The following is a 26205-nucleotide window of genomic DNA, read 5'->3' on the forward strand; positions in this document are numbered from 1 at the left end:
GGGCTGCACGTAACAGGATGGGGGCTGTACGTAACAGGATGGGGGCTGCACATAACAGGATGGGGCTGCACATAACAGGTTGGGGGCTGCATGTAACAGGATGGGGGCTGCACATAACAGATGGTGGCTGCACGTAACAGGAGCATATACCAATAAAAATTCTCACCACCCCGGCACAGAATGGGTTCAATAGCTAGTAAATTTATAATTGTGCCCCAACTGTATCCTGTATAACTGTCTGTACCTGACCATATAGAGCTTCTGGTCAGCATGTGCTGTACAGGAGGAAGAGAGGGCCAGGGAATATTTGCTACTGGTACAGCAGTCAGGGTTTTTTCCATTCTTATGACATAACTCATGCCTTTCTGTTTCATCTAACTAGCTATTGTATGTGTTATCAGACATGACAGGTTCCCTTTAAACAGCATTTTAAGTAAATCATGTGGTTAAATAATGTAATAGTTTTACAGTCCTGGTCGTTATGTTTGTGGCAATTCTTATTATGTATAAAGTATTAAAGGATTTTTGTGTTTTTTTGCTTATATTTTTTACAGTACATTATTAATATTTTTTCGACAGTATTTATGAGTTCCGTGAGAAGACTTGAACATATGATTTTTTTTAACTTACCTATGTAGTGCAGTGTTTTATGCCTGTCGGTTAAAATTTTGCTGATGTACAGACCCACTGTTAGGTATTTAGTTGCCATAGCAACCAACTAACAAGTCACGATAATGCTGTTGGGGGGAGGCAATGGGGTGACAGAGGCAGGGGTGGATTATGGATAGCCAGGGCCCCGGGCAGTTGAGACTGCATGGGCCCCTCCACCACCCCACGTGACGGGTCAGGGTTCACCATATACCTGAAACATTATTTCTGAAAAAAATAGCTGCTGGGTGAAACTATAACATAAAAAACATCCATTAATCTAAAATTTACCTTCACTTAAACAAATACTTTAAGCCATAGTATTGAACAGACCAACTTTAATATGTAAACAAGTCTCTCTGGTGACAGTTTCCACACGTACCGGAAACTGTCTATGGTCTGCAAACATGTCAGTGTGTGTTTCCATGGACCGTGTGTTTGTGTGCTCCACACGGAGACATGTCTGTTTTTTTGCAGATGCACGGTCCACAAAACTGTCTCACACTGAACACAAACGGATGACATCCGTTTGTCATCAGTGTGACACGTACCAGTGCCTGGGAATCAGCGGTACAGTTAGCGCTGTCCCCAAGCGCTGGGGGCTGAACACTGCCCTCATCATGGATCCCTGCCGGCGCTGCGATCAGCAGAGGCAGGGACAATAGCGAGAGTAGTAGTCTGCTCCCGCTGTGTCCACGCCTGCAAAAATAAGATTAAAATAATAAAAATCCATGTACTCACCTCTCCTAGGTGTCCCCTGCTGTAATCCATGCGACCGCTGCTGCCGAGGAGCCGGAGAAAATGAGCCGCTCCGTAGCTGCGCTCTGTGAGTGACAGGACACTGCTCCTGAGTGCAGCTCCGGAGCCGCTCGCTGGAGCGGCTCATTTTCACCGGCTCCTCTGTCAGTAGTCAGAGGATTACAGTGTGGGACACTTAGGAAAGGTGAGTATATGGATTTTATTATTTTAATCTTATTTATACACAGGGACACTGCGGGAGCAGACTACTACCCTTATCATTGTCCCTTGCTCGCGCTGATAACAGCACTAGCAAGGAATCGTGATCACCAGCTCCTCCTCTGCTCTATTGGCCTCAAGGACACTGTTCTCTCCTTGTTCTCCTCCTATTTCTCTGGCCGCTCCTTCTCTGTGTCTTTTGCCGGCTCCTCCTCCTCTCTCCTTCCTCTTACTGTCGGGGTTCCTCAAGGATCAGTCCTAGGCCCCCTTCTTTTCTCCTTATACACTGCTCCTATTGGACAAACAATCAGCAGATTCGGTTTTCAGTACCATCTCTATGCTGATGACTCCCAATTATACACCTCTTCTCCGGACATCATCCCTGCATTACTACAAAAGACCAGTGATTGTCTTTCTGCTCTGTCTAACATTATGTCCTCCCTCTGCCTAAAACTGAATCTGTCAAAAACTGAACTACTCGTATTTCCTCCCTCCACTAACCTACCTGTGCCCGATATTGCCATTTCCATTTGTGGCTCAACCATTACTCCCCAGCAACAAGCCCGCTGTCTTGGGGTCATTTTTGATTCAGATCTTTCCTTCACTCCTCACATCAAATCACTCGCTCGTTCATGTCATCTACACCTCAAAAACATCTCAAGAATCAGGACTTCTCTCACCTTTGACTCGGCAAAAACTCTTACTGTAGCTCTTATTCATTCTTGTCTCGATTATTGCAACTCTCTACTAATCGGTCTCCCACTTAGTAAACTCTCCCCTCTCCAATCCATCCTTAGCGCAGCAGCCAGGATCATATTCCTCGCCAACCGCTACACCGAGGCCCTGTGCCAGTCATTGCATTGGTTGCCCATTCAATACAGAGTTCAATATAAACTTAACATGCTTACCCACAAAGCACTCCATCCTTCAGCACCCCCCTACATCTCCTCCCTTGTCTCAGTCTACCACCCTACAAGTGCCCTCTGTTCTGCCAATGACTTAAAACTAAAATCCTCCATAATCCGAACTCCCCACTCCCGTCTCCAAGATTTCTCGCGTGCTGCACCAATTCTTTGGAATGCACTACCCAGGACAGTTCGATTAATTCCCAAACCCACAGTTTCAAGCGGACCCTAAAAATCAATTTCTTTAGACTGGCGTATCGCCTCAACACACTATCTGTCCGTCCCAGTTTTGGCCCATATTAAAATCTTCTTCAATATCAGATTCATACCAATCATGCACTTAATAGCCTCTGTCAGGACTGTACATATACTGGCAGGCGACCAGTCCATGTATTATTATTTATCCTATTTAGTATATCAAGGCTGCATTATACAATATATGTACATTCTACCTTTTGTGTCTCCCCCATTTCCTCATAGACTGTAAGCTTGCGAGCAGGGCCCTCACTCCTTTTGACATGAGTTATGCTTATTCTGTATTGTCTGTATATGTCCCCCCCAAAATTGTAAAGTGCTGCGGAATATGTTGGCGCTATAAAAATAAAAATTATTATTATTATGAGGGCAGCGTTCGGCACCTGCGCTTAGGAACAGCGCTAACTGTACCTCTATTCCTAGGCGCCGGTCCTGATGTGGCAAATGGTTGCCACACGGGACACGGATATTTCCAGTACTGGTTTTTCCAGTACCGGAAATAGCCGGACATGTGAAACCAGCCTAATGCTATGTAATCTCACCCGGGTGAGGTGAGTTTACGCGGGTTTACAAGAAGCAGCATGGCTGCATGTGAATTTCTGTGGCAAAGACCAGGGTCTTCAGTGTATGACCAATAGCATGTCATTAGATGCGGTAAATCTGCATGTAACTAAACACAAGTACTGTAATTACAATGCAGCGTTTTGGATGCAGCGGAAATGTCTTTATGTAGTTTCAGTCCACTCCTCTCCCATCCCCAACATTATGTAGAAATTTGAAAAATGACAATGGTCCCGTGCCCTTTTATACAAAGTGCTGCTGGCTGCCCACCAGTTCCACTGCCACAGACACTGTCTGAGACACACGATGATTTAAGCTAATGTTTGTCTGCGGCAAGTGGCATTGGAACACTAGAAGGCAGCCAGCAGGCACTCTGTATAAAACGGCAGGGGACCATTATTGATAAATATACACAAAACACATACTTTTTAAACACACTTTGACACTGGAGCAGCAGGGCTCAGCAGGAGACAAGCTCTGGGTCATGGTGCGTGGGGTAGGAGCAGGCGGCTCCTCTTCATGTCAGCCATTTCTTCTTTTTAATAGACCAGTGCCCGCGCTGTGTATGCTGGGCCCTCCCTGACGTCATGTGGCAGGGCGGTCCCAGCATCATGTAAACTTCCCGCCCTGGTGGATCTGCAGCCGACCGGATGGGAGTGGCTGCGTGATGCAGCGTGTCTGTGAGTGGCTGCTTTGAAATTTGGGTCCTGCCCTGCCTGACGTCATGTCACATGACGTCAGGCAGGGCAGGACCCAAATTTCAAAGCAGCCACTCACAGACACGCTGGCTGCATTACGCGGCCGCTCCCATCTGGCCACCGTAGCTGTATATTCACTAGCGCGGGCAGTTTAAATGTTGGGACCGCCCTGCCACATGATGTCAGGCAAGGCAGTCCCAACATCATTTAAACTGGCCGCACTAGTGAATATACAGCTACGGTGGCCGGATGGGAGCTGCCGCGTGATGCAGCCAGAGTGTCTGTGAGTGGCTGCCCTGCCTGACGTCATGTGGCACTGGCAGGGCGGCAAAGCATGATTCAAGCCGCCTGCGGCTGCGGGCCCGCAGCGGTAGTGATCTGAACCTTCGGCCAGCGCGGCGGTGACAAAAAAAAAAGATTGCGCATTATAATGGGAGCAATTCATGGGCCGCCCGGAGCCCCGGGCCCCGGGCGGTAGCCCGAATTGCCCTCATTATAATCCACCTATGGACAGAGGCAAGACAGAGCTTCCTTCATCTCTCAACTACTTTGATGCCACTATTGATTGTGGCTGCTAAGTCATAGAAGTTTCTAGCAAAAAACTAACTTTAAAGTTACTTTTTTTTCCACATGTGTAATCACAAAAATGGCTCACTCAAATGAGCGTATAACTCGGACAAGTGCAATCCGATAAAAAAAAGGATTGCACTCGGACTAATGTTATTCAATGATGCAGTCAGATATGCGTTTTTTTTTTTCTCTCAGCTGTATTTAGCGTGAGTAAAAAATTGCAGCATGCTGTGATTTCACTCCAAAATACGACAGTGCGAGAAAGTAAGCCCTCAGTAGCCAAGTCAGCCCTCTTCTTTGTTGCAGATGATACATAGACCGATGTGTGGACTGACTTAACTATTGAAATGATCAGTCACCTCATCAAATGATCGCCGTGTAAGGCAACAGACTATAATCTGGAGATGGGGACATTTGTTCTTTTTAAACAGGACAATCCCTTTAATGTTGCATCATATAATCCACAAGAAAGAAATCTTGAACATTTGTAACACCAGCTACAGTAGAGATCATATTCTTCATTTTCAGCTAAGAAAACCTTTTTCATAAGATGAATCTATTCCCAGTTTTTACCCTATAACAACAGTTGGTGATTATTAAATGTAGTTCTCAATAAATTAAACAATTTTTGAAAAGACTAATTTCATCATGTTCTTCAGGTATCCATAGGTGCTATACTCATTTTCTGGGCGTCTTCTATCACTGCAGGTTTATCTCCTCCTGAAGACACAGAAAAATAATGGTGTATGGAAAATATAACATCTCAAAATAAGTACATTTACCCATTTAATAAATTATGCTCAGTCAACATACAAATAAGAATAGACTTTAAAGTTAAGGTGAGAAGTTTTGCGACCTATACATTCAAAAATAATTTAAAAGCACAATCAATTTGCATACATTTTGCTTCATTAATTGTAACTATAAATCCTAAAGTTTAATAATAGCTTTCCTTATATATTAACCTACTTGATTTATGGTTAAAAACCTCAAATACCGCTTCAGTTTTTGAGTAAGTCAAATGTCTGCGCCAGACGTAACTAAATTCTTTTTAAACCTTTACTAAATCATAATCATCATTCTAGAGATCAATTGTCGCAGACTGCTGGTCTTTGAGAGGAAGGGTACCGTCTATGTTTGTTTCTGTTGTATTTCTAGAAAACTTACGAGTTATTCTCATGCTCTGGATGCGTTCAGAGAGGTGCTTCCTGAATTTTTTGGTGAGGAAGCAGTAGATGATGGGGTCAAGCATGCAGTTGGTGCTCATGATGCAGAGAGTTACTTGATGGGCATCATTCAAGGTTTGCAGAAATCCACAATCATTTTCATGCCACAATCCTAAAACGGTCAAGGTCCAGGGTCCTTGAACAATGTGATGTGGGACAAAGCAAATCACAAAAACACCTAGAACAGTGGCCACCATATACACAGCACGGCGCTTCATTTCTGCACTCTGTCTGGCTTGCACTGACTGGATGACTAAAGTCTTAAAAATCACTAAATTGCACACTAAAATAAGGAGAAATATAAGAAAGAAGGCAGCGATCAAAACAAAGTTAATGGCAGCCACAGGATCTCTGTTTTTAGTACTGTATTCTTCAAAGCAGCGGGTGTAGTTCTTACCATCATTGGTTACTGTCTGGTTGGTCCCAGAAATTATAAGGAAGTACAAAGAGCTAGAAAATATGAGTATCCAAACACATGTTGAGATACATATTGCTCTGTTTCTGGCAGTGGACTGGGCAGTCTCTACAGGTCTTGTAACAGCTTGATATCTGTTATAACTGATGACTCCAAGAAAAGCGATAGAGCAATACGTATTAATAAAAAAGAAACAGCCTGCCACATTGCAAAGAAAGTCCGGCATTATCCAGTTCCCTCTATTGTTGTAATATACAATCCAGAGAGGCAGTGTCACCAAAAATAGGAGGTCAGCGACTGTTAAATTTATCATAAATATTTTAATTTCACTCAGCCTTTTAGTTGGATAAACTTTAGCAAAAACCCATAGCACATAGCTGTTGGCAATGAATCCAATGACAAAAATAAGGCTATATGATACTGTAAAAAGTGAGTATCTGAAATCTGAATCCACTCTGCACTGGTACTGTGTACTTATGTTTTCTTGTGGAGACATGTTCATTATATTTAGATTCAAAGACTTCAATAGGACTTGTGAGCACCTTTAAGAGAAAAATAAATAATGAATTGGCAGTGATAATTATAGTATATGTAGCAATATTAACAAAAAAAATCTGAAAATATGTACAAATAAATTGGCAACATTGTTTGTCTCAAATCCGTCTTAGCTACACGATTCCTACAGTAAAAGAATGAAGAGAAGTTGGTTGCCTAAATGACGTCACCACTTGGATAATATTTCCCAACATTGCTTGTTCATCATGAATAAAGAGTTTAACTTTCGACAGAGATATTTGCAATAGTGGTATTCTGACAAATTACTGACAGCCCTGTTAAGTCTTTCCTGCAGAAGATTGCTCATAACATGGCTATCAGGTGCTGTACAGCAAAGTGGTCTAGTAGTGACCCTGTGCCCAATATAATGAAAAGTACAATATTTCATCAGTTTTCGTTAATCTATTATTTTACATTCAAATTGTTTGTTTTTTTTATAGAATAGAGAATAAATTCCCAAGTCTGTTAGAAATTCTTGTTTGTTTTTTTAATTCACCTTGTCTTCAATTTATCAAAAAGGACCAAATTTTTCCACCTTATGGCAGATTTTCTGCTGATTACTGAAAAATAGAAGCTTATTAAAGGGAACCTGTCATGTCCCCAAATGCTAGTACCCTACTGATATAGGGATAATCTGCAGGTTAATAGCATTACAATTCTGTCTGGCCACCTTACTGAAAATGCAGCTACCTGGAGAAAATAAACTTTACTTCTTCCCCCCGCTGGCTTCAGTCATAGAGGCATGCATGGAGCAGTTATAGTAACTTCTCAATACACAGTGAGCAGTAGCTGTAAGAATGCCCCGACACTTTGACAGCTCACTCTGTACAAATGCTCTCCATAGTGAGCTGTCAATCAAACTGCCAGAGCGTGTCTACAGCTCACTGTGTAGTCAGCGGTGACAGTATCTGCTCCATGCATGCCTCCATGACTGAAAGTCGGCAGCTCAGAGGAGTAATGCAGTTCAATTTCTGCTGGAAAATGTGCTTTCAGTAAGGCAGCTTGACAACATTGTAATGCTATTAAGCTGAAGATTAACCCTATATCTGTAGATTAATAACATTTGGGAACCAGACAGGTAGCCTTTTAGTATGATTACAGTAGCATTGTAAAAGTTTGGGCACCCCTGGTCAAAATTACTGTTATTGTGTACAGTTAAGCAAGTTGAAGATGAAATGATCTCTAAAAGGCCTAAAGATGACACATTTTCTATATGTTTTAGGCAAAAAAAATATATTGTAATTTTTTACATTTCAAAAGTTTGGGCACCCTTGGAGATTTGTGTGCTCAGATAACTTTGACCAAGGTTTCAGACCTTAATTAGCCTGTTAGGGTTACGGCTTGTTCACTATCATCGTTAGAAAAGACCAGGTGATGCAAATATCCCAGCTTTATAAAAATCGAACCTCCTCTAACCTTGTACCAAAAAACAGCAGCCATAGGTTCTTCTGAGCAGTTGCCTAGCACTCTAAAAATGAAAATGGTGGAGGCCCACAAATCAGGAGAAGGCTATAAGAAGAGAGCAAAGTGTTTTCAAGATTCCCTTTCAACAGTTTGAAATGTAATTAAGAAATGGCAGTTAACAGGAACAGTGGAGGTCAAGATAAGGTCTGGAAGACGAAGCAAAATTTCAGTGAGAGCTGCTAGTAGGATTGCTAAAGAGGCAAATCAGTAACCTCGCTTGACTGCAAAAGACCTTCAGAAAGATTTAGCAGGCTCTATAGTTGTGGTATATTGTTCTACTGTTCAAAGACACTTGCATAAATATGGCCTTCAAGGTAGAAAACCTCTCCTGCGTCCTCACCATAAAATTCTGTATGGCTGTGAGTCGGTCGACAGGGGTAGGGGTACTCGGATACCGGGATGGATGGGTTACTTCTGTGGGGATCACGTTTGCTCGATTCCCGGTTCCGTGCCCTGGACCGTCAGTAAAGGGATGGGGGTCAGGATGATGGGAGAATTGTGTCCTGACGCCTCCTGTGGTAACTGGTAAAATCGGTTACCAGCGCTGTGTATGGTTGCTGAGGTGATCGGCATACGGCTTGTATGAAAGCTATAGGCAGTAATGTCAAAGTAGGCACACACACACATTAAGTCTTTGTTTCAGTACCTTTCTTTACTGATGTCCGGTAACAGGTACAGTTCAGGAGGATGACCAGGTTTTCGGTGCAGGTAGAAATATTCACTCTGGAGATTTGTGAGGCCTCCTCTAACAATGTGTGCGTTGTTTGGGATCAGTCCTGCTGAACGTGCCACCTTCACTTTCTTTGGGGTCCTTCTCCACAACTCACAATGAGGACCTTTCCTTGGGGCTACCAATTCTCTTTCTGAGCCCCTGGTCCTATACTTGGTCAAGTTTGGCAACTGTCTCCCCTTCTTCTTCAGGGGGAGTAGATCCTCCTGATCTGTCCGGGTTTTCTATGCTATTCCTGAATTAATAGCAATCTCGGACTCCGGTGTTCGGGTGAGCTAAAGGGATAATAGTTTTATATCTTTCTCTCTCCTTTTAGCCTCCGTCCCTCTCTCTAGGGCGCTTCACAACACGGACCTGTTTCCTAGTTCAGGGCTTAACTGGTCCTCAGCCAACAGCTCTCCGTGTCTCTCCTCCTTCACCTGTCTCTAGACTAACTGCCGCTTTGCTGTCTCCCTGGAAACTGACTCCTCCCCTCAGACCTGGGGTGGAAGGTGTTGTGTGTGCCCAAGTGTACATCTCTCCCTGCACCTATGGATCCTGTGGTAATCCCCCGCAGGGGTGCCACATTCCCCCCTAGTTAACTTCAGTCCTCCGGGACTGAAACTTTTTTTTTTTTTAACAAAGATAACATAACATTAACATTTATATTTGTAATTTGAACAGAGTCTCAAAAATAAAATTTACAAAAACCATGGATAATGGGAAAGATGGATAACCAGTCCATACAACGCTAGTCGATCTGCTGCAGGCTGTTAAAGGGAAAGTGTTTTTGCTACCACCAGTCCTGTGGCTCCAGTCCAGTCTTAAAAAATTTTCAAAAAGTTTCAGACTTCCAAACAGGTAAAGTCTCTTTAGGCTTAATGATTCAAATAGACTTAATAATTCACAATACACAACAAAACATTTACTACATGTGCCTCGGCGCAAGGGTCCTAGGTACTGCAGGGGCCTCTCCCGTTCATAAGCACTGTAGGCCCTTTGGCTCTGGGGTCACCTATTGGCCAAGATTTTGCTCTCCCTAGACCGCTTCTTACGCCAACTCTACTCACCCCTTTTTTTATGTTGTGTACCTGGTGTAACCTGTTTTGGTCTACTCGTCACCCTTCTATATACTGACTTTAACTACATATTTACATTTTTCAACCTATTTACATTTCCCACTTGTTATGGTTTACTCCCTGTATCTGAGTGGTGGGTGTCCAAAATTAATACGTGTGACCTCCGTAAAACTGGTATCCCACTGGTGCGTAAGCCTGGTGTGGAGCGAACACTACTTACTGACTCTTGTGTTGGTCTACGTAGCACAGGTATGCCGGAGTGTCTTCCCACTCCCCTAGTGGGAATGGCAGGTACTCCGATAGCAGGATTCCCTGGCTTGGCTACAGCGGGTGGTTCTTCTTCTCTTGATCCTTCTACTGGTTGTGGGAATGTCCACATGGGAATTAAGTATGCTCCTTCTATTTGAGGCCAATCTGCGGGTAACTCTCCTAAGATTGTCTTAATTGTCCTTGGCGTCTCTTCTTCTGGTATGGGACAAGGGATATATTCTTTTTGTTGTAAGGGTTGAGGACACTTCTTTAAGTGTTCTCGGGACACTGTTGCTGTTGTTTTTCCGTTATCCTTGCTGATTAGACAGGTTTTCTGATTGTCAAAATTGGATGGTAATACAGTGTATGGTTCTTCTTCCCATTGATTATCTAGCTTATGAAGTCTCTTTTTCCTTTTCAAAACCAATTCTCCGGGGGTTAACGGGATTCCTTGTGCATTTTTATTGAAATTGGTTTCTTGTCTTTGTCTGGATTTTGCTAGACTTTTCTCAACACACTCCTGTATTTTCTTGTATTGTTCTGTTCTTCTAGTATCCCAATCTGCAATCGAGGGGTCTTCCTCAGGAACTACAATGCCTATTTCAAAGTCCACTGGCAATTTTCCTGGTCTCGCTCTCATCAAGTATGCCGGGGTACAATTAGTTGAGCTTACTGGGATGTTGTTATAGATGTCAATAAGATCTGGTAATTTCTCTGGCCATCTGTTTCTGTCTTCCAAGGGCAGAGTCTTCAGCAATTCTATTACCACGTGATTCATTTTTTCGCACATTCCATTAGTTTGGGGATGGTAAGGCGTGGTACGAATTTTCTTGCATCCATACAAGCTACAGAACTCTTGAAATATTTCCGCTTCAAAGGCAGGACCCTGATCTGTCAATACCTGTTCTGGATATCCATGTGGCCTGCAGAAATAAGCTTGAAAGGTTCTTGCTGCTGTCTGAGCTGTCAAATCCTTCACAGGAGCTACCACTAGGAATCTGGAATAGTGGTCCACCATGGTAATAACGCCGGCCTCCTTCATGTCCTGCAGCATCTCTTTAGCACACTGGTAGTGGTTTTGTGGGATGGGTCTATGTCTCACTTTAATCGGGGGATGATCTCCTGTGGGTATATGATGGCGTACCCCTTTTATCCTCCCAAAATCTAATGGATGCTTACTGAATACTTGGCTAAACTCTTGTACTACCCGGTATACTCCTTGCTTCTGGTGGTCGGGGGTGGCATCAGTCCCTATGTGCAACTGCTGACACCACTCCTCCAGCTGTCCTTTGGGGTTGTTGTCCTCCGCCTGACTTGACCGGGGCAAGTGCTCTAGTGTCTGTATGTTGTTATTACTGACAGTGTACAGCTTTGCTACAGTAGCATACCGGGGTAGTTTCACTTCTTCCTCCCCGCAATTCAACACACGGATTGGTACTCTTCCCCTGCGTACATCCACCACCCCTCTAGCTGTCAGCAGTGTAGGTCTATGCTCCGAATATACCGGTTCTACAATTGCCTGGTATTCCTTTCTTCTAATACCCATAGCTGCTCGACACCATATCATCATTTCACTGTTTGGTGGTAATACAATGGGAAATGGGTCTGTTACCCGCGCACTGCCAATCTCCCCCCCAGACAGATTTACCTGTTGCTTGTGAATTAAGGCACGGATTTCTGTTTGAAGGATTCTCCTCTGCCCAATGCCAGCAGTCTCTGTAATCTGTTGGAGTAAAAACATCACTTCTTCAAGGCAGTTTTCAATCACATTAGTACCAAGCACCATGTAAGGATATTTGTTATTGGGGTCATCTTCTACCACACATAACCCTTGGCCTCTCAACTTCACCCTCCCCAGCTTTATTGTCACTTCTCTAAACCCCACCTGATTCAGTGGTTGACCATTAGCTGCTAAAATGTCAAGATTAGAGTCTGGGGGGCTAAGATCAGCATCAGACCAAAATTGCTTGTAAAGGATATGTGGGATGGTGGTGACTTGTGACCCAGTGTCCAATAGGGCCGATGTGGGGATTCCTTCTAGAGTAATGTTCAGGTACGGGCGGCCTCCCACATACCGACTATGCCAGTCATATGGGCCCTGCCGTTTTATTCGTGGGGGTTGGCCCTGGGACCCAGGAATCTCGGGTTTAAACGACATCTTCTTGCAAAGTGGCCCGGTTTGTTGTGTAGCGCCCCGAGGGTTCGGCCGCTACAGGGGTATTGCACCTCTGCCAGAGGTGTGATATTCCACTCCCGGGTGAGGATGGAATGTGGACCAGGACTCAGTTAGCTGCATACAGCACACTCACCCCATTTCCGAGGGACAGCTCAACCGTACTCCCATTAGACAGAAATGCAGGTACGACAAACCATGTCCCTGGCTGGAGTAGGGAGGGGGGAGGAATACCCAGTTATGTAGGAGCAGATAGGTGTTGGTTCCTAAGTGTAGGTAGGAACCCATTGGTTGCTGGTCACCTGGGCTCATGTTTCTAGAGGGAGGTATAAAAGGTGGGCACCATCTTAGTTCTGGGTGAAGAAGGTCAGTTCAAGCAGGAGGAGAAGATAGAGAAGGAGTTCGGCTAGAGAGGGCTGACAGGGAGCTGTGCTTCAGTCTGGGCCCAGCTCCATGAGGAAGGCCTGAGGAGAGGGCCAGGAACAGAAAGGAACAAGAACAGAAAGGAACAGAAACAGAAAGGAACAGCAAAGAAAGAGAGGAAGAAACAGAAGGGCTCAGGAACAAGAAGGAAGAAGGGACCCTAAGAACCCACGAGAATACAGGGTGAAGGTTCAGGCAGATTAAGGGTGCCGGATCCCAAGTTGGTGGAGGAGAAACTACCCTCAGCCAAAGACCGGACGTCGTGATCATTTATTGGTGCGACACCTCATTAAACCTGCTAGGAAGGCACCATATAGAACAGCAGGGAACAGGATCCACGTTTACCCGCACAAGTTCGCGGCAGCTGGACAAAAGTGGGTCACTGGTGAGGCAGGCCAGAGGAAGGATTGAAGGGGGTACTGAGCCATACTTCTGAGCTGCCTGGGAGTTGACCGAGCCCCTCACCTGGTGGACGTAGCACGGCTCGGGCAGTCATTGCCAGCTGAAGTGACTTGGATATTAACCGTGAGTAAAGACCCTGGACTGTAGTACGTTGTCTGTGTGCTTTTTCGCTCCACCGGCACTACCGGTACTGGGACTCTCACCACCATCACTCCCACCATCCACTACACTGCCCTGGGGCTGCACTCTTCCCGTGGGGAGTCACACCACCTCAGCTGCATACACCATCAGCCCCAGCGGTCTGCCCTGCAGCGGCGGTTCCTAATGACCGCAAATCCACGGGTGGCGTAGTCGGACGTTAACAACAGCACATAGCAGACTACCATTGGTCTGACCACCGTGAGCCACGGAACCGGGTTGCCACTACTACCCCCATCGTCTCCCTATTGCCCGGATCCGAGTGCCCCACGGCTCAGGGGGCGAGTCAGCTTTGGCGTAGTCGGCAGGATTTCGTGCCCGCTAACAATGGGTTCTGCGCGCCTGAAAAGAGACTGTTTTATTGTATTAAAGATGGCGCCCGCCCCAGAAGAATGAGCGCCATAATGTGCATGCCGAAAGACAACAAGAAGCCACCTCCCATCGTGGGCCAGTTCCCAGAATGGCGCCAAAGAAGGAGTCCACCCCCAACATCCATGAGTACGGCTGTGGAAATGTCCGTCAACGTGGGGGGGGCTGCCCCTGAGAGTGGTTGTCAGCAGAATGCCCCAGGACCACCCCCCATGGGGGCGGAAAGAGAAGAAAACTGTGGGGCAGGGGGTGGTCTGGATCAGTCTGGCCAGACCACACCCGGAGATGGAGAGAGGAGCCAGCTCCAGCACCTTGGCGAGGGGCCAGCTGCAGGCCGAACCACTATGCAGCTTCACGGAGCTGCTAGAACACCTCCCCAAGGAAGACCCCGAGTATGCGCGCGCTGCGCTGGAGGAGCTGGACCGGAGGATGGTCCGGGCGCAGCGGGACGTGATTGCCGGATGGAAGGAGGAGATGGCCCAGCGTGCCGTGGTCCCACAGCAGGAGGCGCCGCCGGCACCAAGCAGCACGCCTGCCTCCGAGGGCAGTGAGAAGAGAGCGGAGACTGAGGACGACGCCGCGGAGGAGGCCACGACAGCAGAGGCAGGTAATGGAGACGCCCTTACCCCGAGCCCTAGGGCCGCCGACCTGCCCCTGCACCCCGTTGCGGAGCCCGGCATACCTGAAACCGCTGCAGACGCCGTGTCTCCACCGCTACCAACCGGTTCCCAGGCCATCGACGCCGCCAGCAAGCCCCGCCCCACGCCGTGCCCTCTGACCCCGGGCATGATCAAGAGACCACCATCGCAGGCCTGGTCGCAAGGCCTAGCGCCCCAGGCGCCGCTGCCCTGCCAGAGCCCTCTGTTTCCGCTGTGCCACCCCCGGGTGCAACCAGGAAACGACCACAGCGGGCCTGGTGGCAAGGCCGAGTACCCCCGGGCGCCGTCGACCCACTCGCTCCTCCTGCTCCTGCAATACCACCTCTGGGCGCGGATCTGTTCGCCCAACATACCGGTCTGGATGGGCTCCCTTTCAACTGGCCCCCCGAGTATGTTAACCCCCGCCTTCGGAGAAGCCCGTCCGCGGAGGCTGGAGTACCATCTGAGCCCCTCATACCCACTCCGAAGCCTCTGGAAGTCTCCCAGCTTCCGTTGGAGGATGCTCAGTATGAGTGGGATCCGACCGGAGAGGACCTGATGGGGTTCATGCAAGAAACACGGGCGGACGCAGCCAGCCGACGGGAGGCCTGCCGCCAACAGCTAGAGATGTTCGAGAGCGAGCAGCGAGAGCGGCGCGTGAAACAGGAGAAGTTGCAGGTCCGGAGTGCGGAGCAGAAAATGAAGGCCCGGCGAGATCCCCAAACTGCCCGCGGTCCCCGAGTCACCGGGACTGTCGTAAAATTTCAGATGGAGCATGGCTTGAGCTTCATCCGAGATCCGGACACCATCAGTGACATATTTGTGACCCGGAGGGATGTAGAAAGCCACCTGCCAGAAGATCATCGAGGGCGGGATCTATATCCAGGGGACGTGGTGTCTTACACCCGACACCAAGGCGTGAAGGGATGGTATGCCCTCCACGTCCACAGAGTGGTAGAAGAGGAGGAGCAGTACCACTCGGACCCCGAGTACCGAGAGGGCCCGGACGGGCCTGAAGATTATGAGGAGCAAGGAGCAGCTGGAGGGTATCGCTACCAGTGAACAGTGGCATACCAGTGTACATAGTTACCCGTCTGGGTACAGAGAGCTGTCTTGGAACTGTTTCCAGAGTAAAGTGTGGTCCCCGTTGGGACTGTTATGGAACTGTTGACTGTGTGAAAGTTTCCCCTATATCCCCTACCAGGCTGAGGACTGTGAGCAGCCATTCCCCTCCCTAAAACTGGCCGAGGACTGAGAATGGCCGATCCCTTGTAAATAGTTGCGCTTCCTAAAGCGCCCCCTACTGGTTTTATAGAGAGACTGCGACGCCTACCTCGGGACAGCAAGTCCCCCATGTTTACAAGTTTGCCAAAGTTCCTGCACTTACAAGAAGAATGCACACCTGGTCGCAAGTTGCACCGCGGCCATGATCCAAGAATACCAGAATGTGTTTTGCCTAAAAATGTTTTATATGAAGAGTTTAATATGCTGCTAGAAAATGTTTTACATGATCTTGAAACCGTTTTATATGACAAGTGACAAAAGAGTTCCCGTAGTGTTGAAAATATTTTATAATGCCTAGTGAAAGAAAAGTGTGTCCCATAAAGGGAATTGAACTGTGTCGTCCATTTCTAAATGTAAAAGGTTATTGAAAAAGTTTTGGAAAATTTTGCATGTCCTGTACTTAACTGTTTTTGCTCTTTTCCAGCTCGAGGACGTGCTGTGGTTTACCAGGGGGGAATGTAGCGCCCCGAGGGTTCGGCCGCTACAGGGGTATTGCACCTCTGCCAGAGGTGTGATATTCCACTCCCGGGTGAGGATGGAGTGTGGACCAGGGCTCAGTTAGCTGCATACAGCACACTCACCCCATTTCCGAGGGACAGCTCAACGGTACTCCCATTAGACAGAAATGCAGGTACGACAGACCATGTCCCTGGCTGGAGTGGGGAGGGGGGAGAAATACCCAGTGATGTAGGAGCAGATAGGGGTTGGTTCCTGAGCGTAGGTAGTAGCCCATTGGTTGCTGGTCACCTGGGCTCATGTTTCTAGAAGGAGGTATAAAAAGTGGGCACCATCTTAGTTCTGGGTGAAGAAGGTCAGTTCAAGCAGGAGGAGAAGAGAGAGAAAGAGTTCGGCCAGAGAGGGCTGACAGGGAGCTGTGGCTCATTCTGGGCCCAGCTCCATGCATGAGGCAGGCCTGAGGAGAGGGCCAGGAACAGAAAGGAACAAGAACAGAAAGGAACAGAAACAGAAAGGAACAGCAAAGAAAGAGAGGAAGAAACAGAAGGGCTCAGGAACAAGAAGGAAGAAGGGACCCTAAGAACCCACGAGAATACAGGGTGAAGGGTCAGGCAGATTAAGGGTGCCGGATCCCAAGTTGGTGGAGGAGAAACTACCCTCAGCCAAAGACCGGACGTCGTGATCATTTATTGGTGTGACACCTCATTAAACCTGCTAGGAAGGCACCATATAGAACAGCGGGGAATGGGATCCACGTTTACCCGCACAAGTTCGCGGCAGCAGGACAAAAGTGGGTCACTGGTGAGGCAGGCCAGAAGAAGGATTGAAGGGGGTCCTGAGCCATACTTCCGAGCTGCCTGGGAGTTGACCGAGCCCCTCACCTGGTGGACGCAGCACGACTCGGGCAGTCATTGCCAGCTGAAGTGACTTGGATATTAACTGTGAGTAAAGACCCTGGACTGCAGTACGGTGTCTGTGTGCTTTTTTGCTCCACCGGCACTACCGGTACTGGGACTCTCACCACCATCACTCCCACCATCCACTACACTGCCCTGGGGCTGCACTCTTCCCGTGGGGAGTCACACCACCTCAGCTGCATATACCATCAGCCCCAGCGGTCTGCCCTGCAGCGGCGGTTCCTAATGACCGCAAATCCACGGGTGGCGTAGTCGGACGTTAACAACAGCACATAGCAGACTACCATTGGTCTGACCACCCTGAGCCACGGAACCGGGTTGCCACTACTACCCCCCATCGTCTCCCTTTTGCCCGGATCCGAGTGCCCCACGGCTCAGGGGGCGAGTCAGTTGCAACGAAGGCAAATGGGTTGTCCTGAAGAATCCGTGTGGTCGGTGGCTCTGCGTCGGAATGGTGCGTTGGTCCCCTGCACGGGCGGCATGAGCTTTCTTCTCATCCACGGAACATCCTCAGGGGATTCAGCTAACTGGATTTTGCTTGGTGGTTGTGCCTCCGGTCTGGCTTGCAAGAGTTTTAGCACGTAGTCCATGTTTTTGGTTAGTTGTAACACTTGATTACATAGGTCATCAGCAGATTCGGGTACGACAGCTTGTCCTACCGCTTTTACAGAGTCTTTAGGGGTAGGCTCTAAGTTCATGTGAGAGGTAGTAACCTGCCAGGATGGGATTGCAGGTTTTGCAGGTAATGGGTCTCGTAATACAGTTATAGCACGGTCCTTTAAGGTATTAAAATCCACATCTGGATGATCTAGGACCCACATGTGCACCTGCTGACGGTGAAAGTCTGATCTCAACCCATTCATAAACTGTTCTGCAAGCAATTTATCTTCGTGTTGCACACTTGCTGGATCTACCAGTTTTATGGACCGAAGTGCCGCTTGTAAACGTAGGGCAAAGTCTCTGATGGTATCTTGCGGTCTCTGCTTGCATTGGTAGAATAGCATCCTTAGTTCAGACTGTGTGCGTTTTTCAAAAGCAGCTTTGAGCTTATCAAACACATTTTCTATAGAGTCTCCATCAGCATCGCTCCAAGTCTCAGCTTCTAGCTCCGCTGCACCTATTAATTGTCCCTGCACAACGGAGGCTCGCTGCTTTCCTGTCATTGCATACATGTCCAGCACCGCACACATTTTACGTTTGAAAGCTGCCAAGGTACTGGGTTTACCTTCATACGTCGGTAACCATTTGGCCCCCGGTACATACGGCAAGGCAACTGGCATTATCGGGTCCATCGCTCCAGATGCTGCGGCTCCCTCACCAGCTGAGGAACCGGCTGCTGCTGCGTCTTGGGCATCCCCTCTCTCAAGGTCTCGGACATCATCTGTTTCACTCATGACGGTGCCCCCCTAGTTAACCGTTGCCAGCTGCTACGATTAGCTCCTTCGGTAACCGGTGACTCTAAAAACGGCGGGGCTATCCTCGCGCTCCTTTAGCCGTGCCCCCGCGACTCTCTCCGCTCTGTGACGCAGTTTAATTTCTCCATGATGCAGTAATAACGGCCCATTTTACAGTACATAAACTTTCAATAAAGTCCAATTTAAGCACACAGTACCCGGATCTACCGGGCCCGGTATCCTGTTCGTGACGCAAAATTTAGTCGGTCGACAGGGGTAGGGGTACTCGGATACCGGGATGGATGGGTTACTTCTGTGGGGATCACGGTTGGTCGATTCCCGGTTCCGTGCCCTGGACCGTCACTAAAGGGATGTGGGTCAGGATGATGGGAGAATTGTGTCCTGACGCCTCCTGTGGTAACTGGTAAAATCGGTTACCAGCGCTGTGTATGGCTGCTGAGGTGATCGGCATACGGCTTGTATGAATGCTATAGGCAGTAATGTCAAAGTAGGCACACGCACACATTAAGTCTTTGTTTCAGTACCTTTCTTTACTGATGTCCGGTAACAGGTGCAGTTCAGGAGGGTAACCAGGTTTTCGGTGCAGGTAGAGATATTCACTCTGGAGATTTGTGAGGCCTCCTCTAATAATGTGTGCGTTGTTTGGGATCAGTCCTGCCTTAAGCTGAACGTGCCACCTTCACTTTCTTTGGGGTCCTTCTCCACAACTGACAATGAGGACCTTTCCTTGGGGCTACCAATTCTCTTTCTGGGCCCCTGGTCCTATACTTGGTCAAGTTTGGCAACTGTCTCCCCTTCTTCTTCAGGGGGAGTAGATCCTCCTGATCTGTCCGGGTTTTCTATGCTATTCCTGAATCAATAGCAATCTCGGACTCCGGTGTCTGGGTGAGCTAAAGGGATAATAGTTTTTTTTTTTTCTCTCTCCTTTTAGCCTCCGTCCCTCTCTCTAGGGTGCTTCACAACACGGACCTGTTTCCTAGTTCAGGGCTTAACTGGTCCTCAGCCAACAGCTCTCCGTGTCTCTCCTCCTTCACCTGTCTCTAGACTAACTGCCGCTTTGCTGTCTCCCTGGAAACTGACTCCTCCCATGAGACCTGGGGTGGAAGGTGTTGTGTGTGCCCAAGTGTACATCTCTCCCTGCACCTATGGATCCTGTGGTAATCCCCCGCAGGGGTGCCACAGCTGTGTGCCCACTATGCGTTTTTTAAGCATTTCTGCAGCGGCAATTCCGCTGCAGAAACGCTTAAAAAACGCTTGGTATAAGGTCTGCCATGTTCCCCAATGATAATCCACATGTGCTGTGCACATGCTGCTGAAATTTCCGCTGCAGATTATCATTGCGGAAAAATCCCCAGCACTACCAATTATTTTGCGGAATTGTGGTGTTTTCGCCGCCATTGACTTGCATTGGACCGCATGGAATCCGCATCACTGCATCTGCAGATGTGGATTCCATGCATTTCAATGTGCGGATGGTACCCGGGTTTGGAGAAGAGGAGACTCTCCTCTGGACCCGGGTACCATAGAACCTGTAAAAAAAATAATAAAATAAAAAATAAATATTATACTTACCTTCTGATGGCCCCCGGTGTCCTTGTCTAGGCTTGCCGGCAGCTCGCGTTAGACTAAAAGGACCTGCGGTGACGTCATGTAGTCATGTGACGGGTCACGCGACCGCTGACGTCAGCAGGTCATTTAGTTTACCGCGAGCTGCCGGCAAGCCGAGACAATTATACTGGGGGAAATCAGAAGAAAGTATATATTTATTTTTTACCATTATTTTGGTCACACTATATAAATCCATGCCGGCTGCTAAAATCACTTGGAAAGCGCTTCTCAACCCGCATGCGGAAATGCATGTGAAGAACGCTTCACATTCGCTTGTCCCTGGCAGGAAAAATGTATGTACAATCCGCATGTACAATCCGCATGCGTTTTTTCTGCCAGGGAGATGCAGAAATGCTCAGGAAAAATCCGGAGCATTTCTGCATCGTGGCCCGATGAGGTTAAAATAGAATTATTTTGCCACAATGAGTATGTGTGGAGAAAAAAGGGCACAGAATTTCAGGCAAAGAACATCTCGCCAATCATTAAGCGTGATGCTTTGGGGTTGTGTTGCAGCCAATGGCACAGGGAACATTTCACAGGTATAGAGAAGCAGGGCCGGCCCCAGGGTTTTGTGGGCCCTGTGCGAAAGAGTCTCTGTGGGCCCCTTTAACACATACCACGATTCATGATGCACAGATACCGCAGAGAAATATATATATATATCTATAATAAAACCATGGATGCATCCCTCTGTCTGAAGCCTTTATAGACTGCCCATGCGTGACGCGGAGTCTGGCTCCAGAAAGAAGCATGCATCCAGCCGTTACAGGTAAGAGGAGGTGTATGGCGCTGGAGATCGCGGTATGCGTAGGCACTGAATGCATACCGCGATCTCCAGCACCATACTTACATACCTACCTGACCGGGAGGAGTGTTGCCGCTGCCCCTCTCTTCACCGGAGACCGGGGCAGGAGTGAGGTCGTCGGATCGGCGCTTGCGCATAGCGCTATCCGGCACCATTTTACTGAAGACTCCCCCCCGGCCTCCGGCAGAACAGAACGCAGCAGCGCTGGAGTACAGAGAAGAAAGGTGAGTATAACTGTTTATTTTTTTTTGTATGTGTGTACAGTGTGAAAGGGATGTGGGGACCATGCATATACCAGGATTTTGGGGTGAGGGGACCACGCATACCAGGATTGGGGGGTGAGGGGCACCACACTTACCAGGATTGTGGGAAGAGGGGTACCACACATACCAGGATTGTGGGGTGAGGGGTACCATACATACTGGGATTGGAGGGTGAGGGGTACCACACATACCAGGATTGTGGGGTGAGAGGTACCACACATACCAGCATTGGGGGGTGAGGGGTACCACACATACCAGGATTGGGGGGTGAGGGGACCATGCATATAACAGGATTGTGGGGTGAGGGGTACCACACATACCAGGATTGGGGGGTGAGGGGACCATGCATATACCAGAATTGGTGGGTGAGGGGACCATGCATACCAGGATTGGAGGGTGAGGGGACCATGCATACCAGGATTAGGGGATGAGGGGACCATGCATACCAGGATTGGGGGTGAGGGGACCATGCATACCAGGATTGGGGGGTACCACACATACCATTATTGGGGGATGAGGGGCCCATGCATACCAGGATTGGGGGGGTGAGGGGACCATGCATTCCAGGATTGGGGGTGAGGGGATCATGCATACCAGGATTGGGGGGTGAGGGGACCATGCATACCAGGATTGGGGGGTGAGGGGACCATGCATACCAGGATTGAGGGGTGAGGGGACCATGCATACCAGGATTGGGGGGTGAGGGGACTATGCATACCAGGATTGGGGGGGTGAGGGGTGCCATGCATACCAGAATAGGGATGAGGGGTACCATACATTCCAGGATAGGAATGCGGGGTACCATGCATACCAGGATGAGGAATGGGGTGCCATGCATACCAGGATGAGGGGTATCATACATACCAGAATAGGGATGAGGGGTACCATGCATACCAGGATAAGGATGAGGGGTGCCATGCATACTAGGATGAGGGATTGGGTGCCATGCATACTAGGATGAGGGATTGGGTGCCATGCATACCAGGTTTCTGGGATGAGGAGGCTATACATACCAGAATTGGGATGAGGGGTGCCATACATACCAGGATAGGGATGAGGGGTACCATGTATACCAGGATTGGGGATGAGGGGCCCATGCATACCAGGATAGGAATCAGGAGTGCCATGCATACCGGGATTGGGGATGAGGGGTGCCATGCATACCAGGATTGGGGATGAGGGGTGCCATGCATACCAGAATTGGGGATGAGGGGTGCCATGCATACCGGGATTGGGGGTGAGGGGTGCCATGCATACCGGGATTGGGGATGAGGGGTGCCATGCATACCGGGATTGGAAATGAGGGGTGCCCCGCATACCGGGATTGGGGATGAGGGGTGCCACTCATACCGGGATTGGGGATGAGGGGTGCCACGCATACCGGGTTTGGGGGTGAGGGGTGCGACGCATACCGGGATTGGGGGTGAGGGGTGCCACGCATACCAGGATTGGGGATGAGGGGTGCCACGCAAACCGGGTTTGGGGATGAGGGGTGCCACGTATACCGGGATTGGGGGTGAGGGGTGCCACGCATACCGGGATTGGGGATGAGGGGTGCCACGCAATCCGGGTTTGGGGATGAGGGGTGCCACGCATACCGGGATTGGGGGTGAGGGTGCCACACATACTGGGATTGGGGGTGAGGGGTGCCACGCATACCTGGATTGGGGGTGAGGGGTGTCACGCATACCGGGATTGGGGGTGAGGGGTGCCACACATACCAGGATAGGATGGTGGGGACAGGATGGGGGCAGCACAAATACCAGGAGGGGGGCAGTGCATACCAGCATAGGAGACCATATACCAATAAAAATGCTCGCCACCCGGGCGTAGAACGGGTTCAATAGCTAGTATAAATATAGTACAATGCCAAAGATTTCATTTCTTACATTACATGAGCGATATCTATTGTAAATTCCACAATAGCTCAGAAACTTGAGAATCGCTCCATACAGAATACTAGCCCCCATAAAACGCTTCATACAGGATACTGGCCCCCATATAACGCTCCATACAGAATACTGGCCCCCATAACGCTCCAAGCAGGTTGTGCCCCCACATAATGCTCCATGCAGGCTGTTCCCACCACATAATGCCCCATGCAGGCTGTTCCCCCCTTATAATGCCCCATGCAGGATGTCACCCCCTCTTATAATGCCCCATGCAGGATGTCACCCCCTTATAATGCCCCATGCAGGATGTCAACCCCCCTTTTAATGCCCCATGCATGATGTCACCCCCTTACAATGCCCAATGCAGTATGTCACTCGCCCCCTTATAATGCCCCATGCAGGATGTCACTCCCCCCATATAATGCCCCATGCAGGATGTCACTTCCCCCACTTTTAATGCCCCATGCAGGATGTCACTTCCCCCACTATTAATGCCCAATGCAGGATGTCACACCTCCCCCTCCCTTATAATGCCCCATGCAGGATGTCACTTCCCCCCCAGGTAATGCCCCATGCAGGATGTCACACCCTCCCTTATTATGCCCCATGCAGGATGTCACTCCCCCCCCTTATAATGCCCCATGCAGTATGTCACTCCCCCCCTTTTAATGCCCCATGCATTATGTCACCCCCCTTCCTTATAATGCCCCATGCAGGATGTCACTCCCCCTCCATATAATGCCCCATGCAGGATGTTACTTCCTCCCCCTTATAATGCCCCATGCAGGATGTCACTCCCCCTCCATATAATGCCCCACGCTGGATGTCACTTCCTCCCCATATAATGCCCCATGCAGGATGTCACACCCCCCTCCCTTATAATGCCCCATGCAGGATGTCACACCCCCCTTATAATGCCCCATGCAGGATGTCACTCCCCCCCCTTTTAATGCCCCATGCAGGATGTCACTCCCCCCCCCTTTTAATGCCCCATGCAGGATGTCACACCCCCCTCCCTTATAATGCCCCATGCAGGATGTCACACTCCCACCCTCCCTTATAATACCCCATGCAGGATGTCACACCCCCACCCTCCCTTATAATGCCCCATGCAGGATGTCACACCCCACATATAATGCCCCATGCCTCCATACATTAAAAAAAAAAATCAAACACTCACCTCGCTTCTCACCAGCTGCTGCTGCTCTGGACTCCAGCGTCGCCGGTGTCTGCCCGCTCTGTGCTGTGACACTCAGGAGAGAGCGTGGTGGAAAGACGTCACCATGCCCTCTGACCTGAGACGTCACAGTGCAGCAACAGCGGATGAGACCGGAGCTACTGCGGAGACACGGGGAGAGGTAAGTATTGTGCCGCTGGCTGCTGGGGCCCTGAGCAAGCGGGGGGAGTGGGCGCTGACACCGTTCTCCTCCGCTCACGGGTCCCATAGTGCGGCGGGGTGCCCGACGGCGAGTGGACCCCCCCCCGCCTGCTCAGGGCACCAGCGCTTGCCTGGGTGCTGACGCCGGCCCTGGAGAGAAGAATGGATTCAATGTAATTTCAACAAATTCTTGATTGAAACATAATACCATCTGTAAAAAAAGCTGAAGTTGAAAAGAGGATGGCTTCTACTAATGGGTAATGATCCTAATCTCAAAATCTCAATGTCAAAATCTCTAAACTACCTGAAAAGGCGCAAGCTGAAGGTTTTACAATGGTACTCACAGTCCCCTGATCTGAACATCGTTGAAAATCTGTGGCTAGACCTCAAAATAGCAGTGCATGCAAGGCGACCAAGGAATCTCACAGAACTGGAAACATTTTCCAAGGTAGAAGGGATAAAAATCCCTCAAGCAAGAATTGACTCTTGGCTGGCTACAAAAAGCATTTACAAGCTGTGATACGTGTGCTACTGGGTGCTAACCATGCAGGGTGCCCAAAATTTTGCATCGGCCCGTTTTCTTTTTTGGAATTTTTAAAATGTAAAAGGTGAAAATATATATATGTTGCTGAAAATGCAAAGTAAGTGTGTCATCCTTAACTTCAACTCATTTAGAGATCATTTAATCTTCAACTTACTTAACTGTTCACAATAACAGTAATTTTGACCAGGGGTGCCCAAACTTTTACATGACACTGTATGTAGTGAAAGAAAAAGTGAAATGTTTCCAAAAGAACACTTTTCTAAGAATACCCAAGATTTAGACCAGATGATTATGTGACATTTTTTGAATTAAACATTTTTTGTGAACAAATAAAAAATGTACAATTTAAATATAGTGAAAAATGAGTCTGAAGTTTAAAAAGCAATTTCTGTTTTTGAGAAATTCTATCATAAAAATCTATAAAATCCAAGCAAAAAATTAGTGTAAAAACGGATCTATCAAAGCATAGAGGAAGTGCTATTTGTAACAACTTCTAGATGGCGTAATATGGAGAGCGAAAATTATTTGTATAAATAGTTGGAGCAATCTTAATTGCCCAATAAGCTATAGAAGCAATTATATACAAATAATAGAAGCCAAACTATGTACTTCAGTTTCATATATTTTAACAACAGCAAGTAAAACTACATATTTAACAAAAATCTCTACTAATATATATTGTCATTACTGTTAGTACCATGACTGTATATAACATGATGCTTTTTTACTAATAAACCACAAAGTGCGGCGATGACAATGAAAGTATTACCTTATCTCTGATTGGCTTCCAGTTTACTAAAACTGTCTTCTGTCAACTCTTGTCTCTGCTGTACTGATGTAAGATGAGGCTATTCGTTTTCTGATCATGCCACTGGCAGCTGTCCTCAGACAACTAAGATGAAAATGTATTAGGAAACAGAAGAGAACAGGAAGCCTGATACTTCTAGTTAAAAGAAAAAAAAAACAGAAGTGGTAGGACGGCATAAAAATTTCACAAATCCGGGTTTTCGTAAGATTAGGCGAAAACAAAAGCAACTTCACCATGATCAAGTTTTGAAAATAATTTTCTGGAAAGATTATAAAGTCATTCAGTAGCAAAAGGCATGTTTAAAAATGTGAAATCGGATTGTAATTATGCCATTTCAATAA

At 48.0% G+C, this 26205-nt stretch overlaps 1 protein-coding gene across 2 annotated transcripts; it reads right to left on the reverse strand.

The window, feature by feature from the left end:
* Window positions 1-4920: 4920 nt before the first annotated feature.
* On the reverse strand, window positions 4921-25973 carry PTAFR (platelet activating factor receptor). 2 transcript variants are annotated; one of them, XM_073670635.1, is made up of 3 exons: window positions 25826-25973; window positions 5762-6777; window positions 4921-5314 (listed from the first exon to the last, which is right to left on the reverse strand). In XM_073670635.1, the coding sequence occupies exons 2-3, from the start codon at window positions 6735-6737 to the stop codon at window positions 5250-5252; spliced, it is 1041 nt and encodes a 346-aa protein (XP_073526736.1). In that variant the 5' UTR covers window positions 6738-6777; window positions 25826-25973; the 3' UTR covers window positions 4921-5249. The 2 variants fall into 2 exon arrangements, with proteins under 2 accessions (XP_073526736.1, XP_073526734.1); XM_073670633.1 differs by lacking the exon at window positions 4921-5314 and having other exon boundaries at window positions 5370-6777.
* Window positions 25974-26205: the final 232 nt, after the last annotated feature.

This window comes from Phyllobates terribilis, unplaced genomic scaffold (assembly GCF_046119375.1).
Source record: "Phyllobates terribilis strain yellow unplaced genomic scaffold, ASM4611937v1 Scaffold_2__4_contigs__length_985480577, whole genome shotgun sequence".
Taxonomy (NCBI): Eukaryota; Metazoa; Chordata; class Amphibia; order Anura; family Dendrobatidae; genus Phyllobates; species Phyllobates terribilis.

What these genes read in the sequence shown, in the direction of transcription:
- PTAFR (XM_073670633.1), bottom strand. Translation starts at nt 6,737, where the DNA reads ATGAACATGTCTCCACAAGAAAACATAAGTACACAGTACCAGTGCAGA.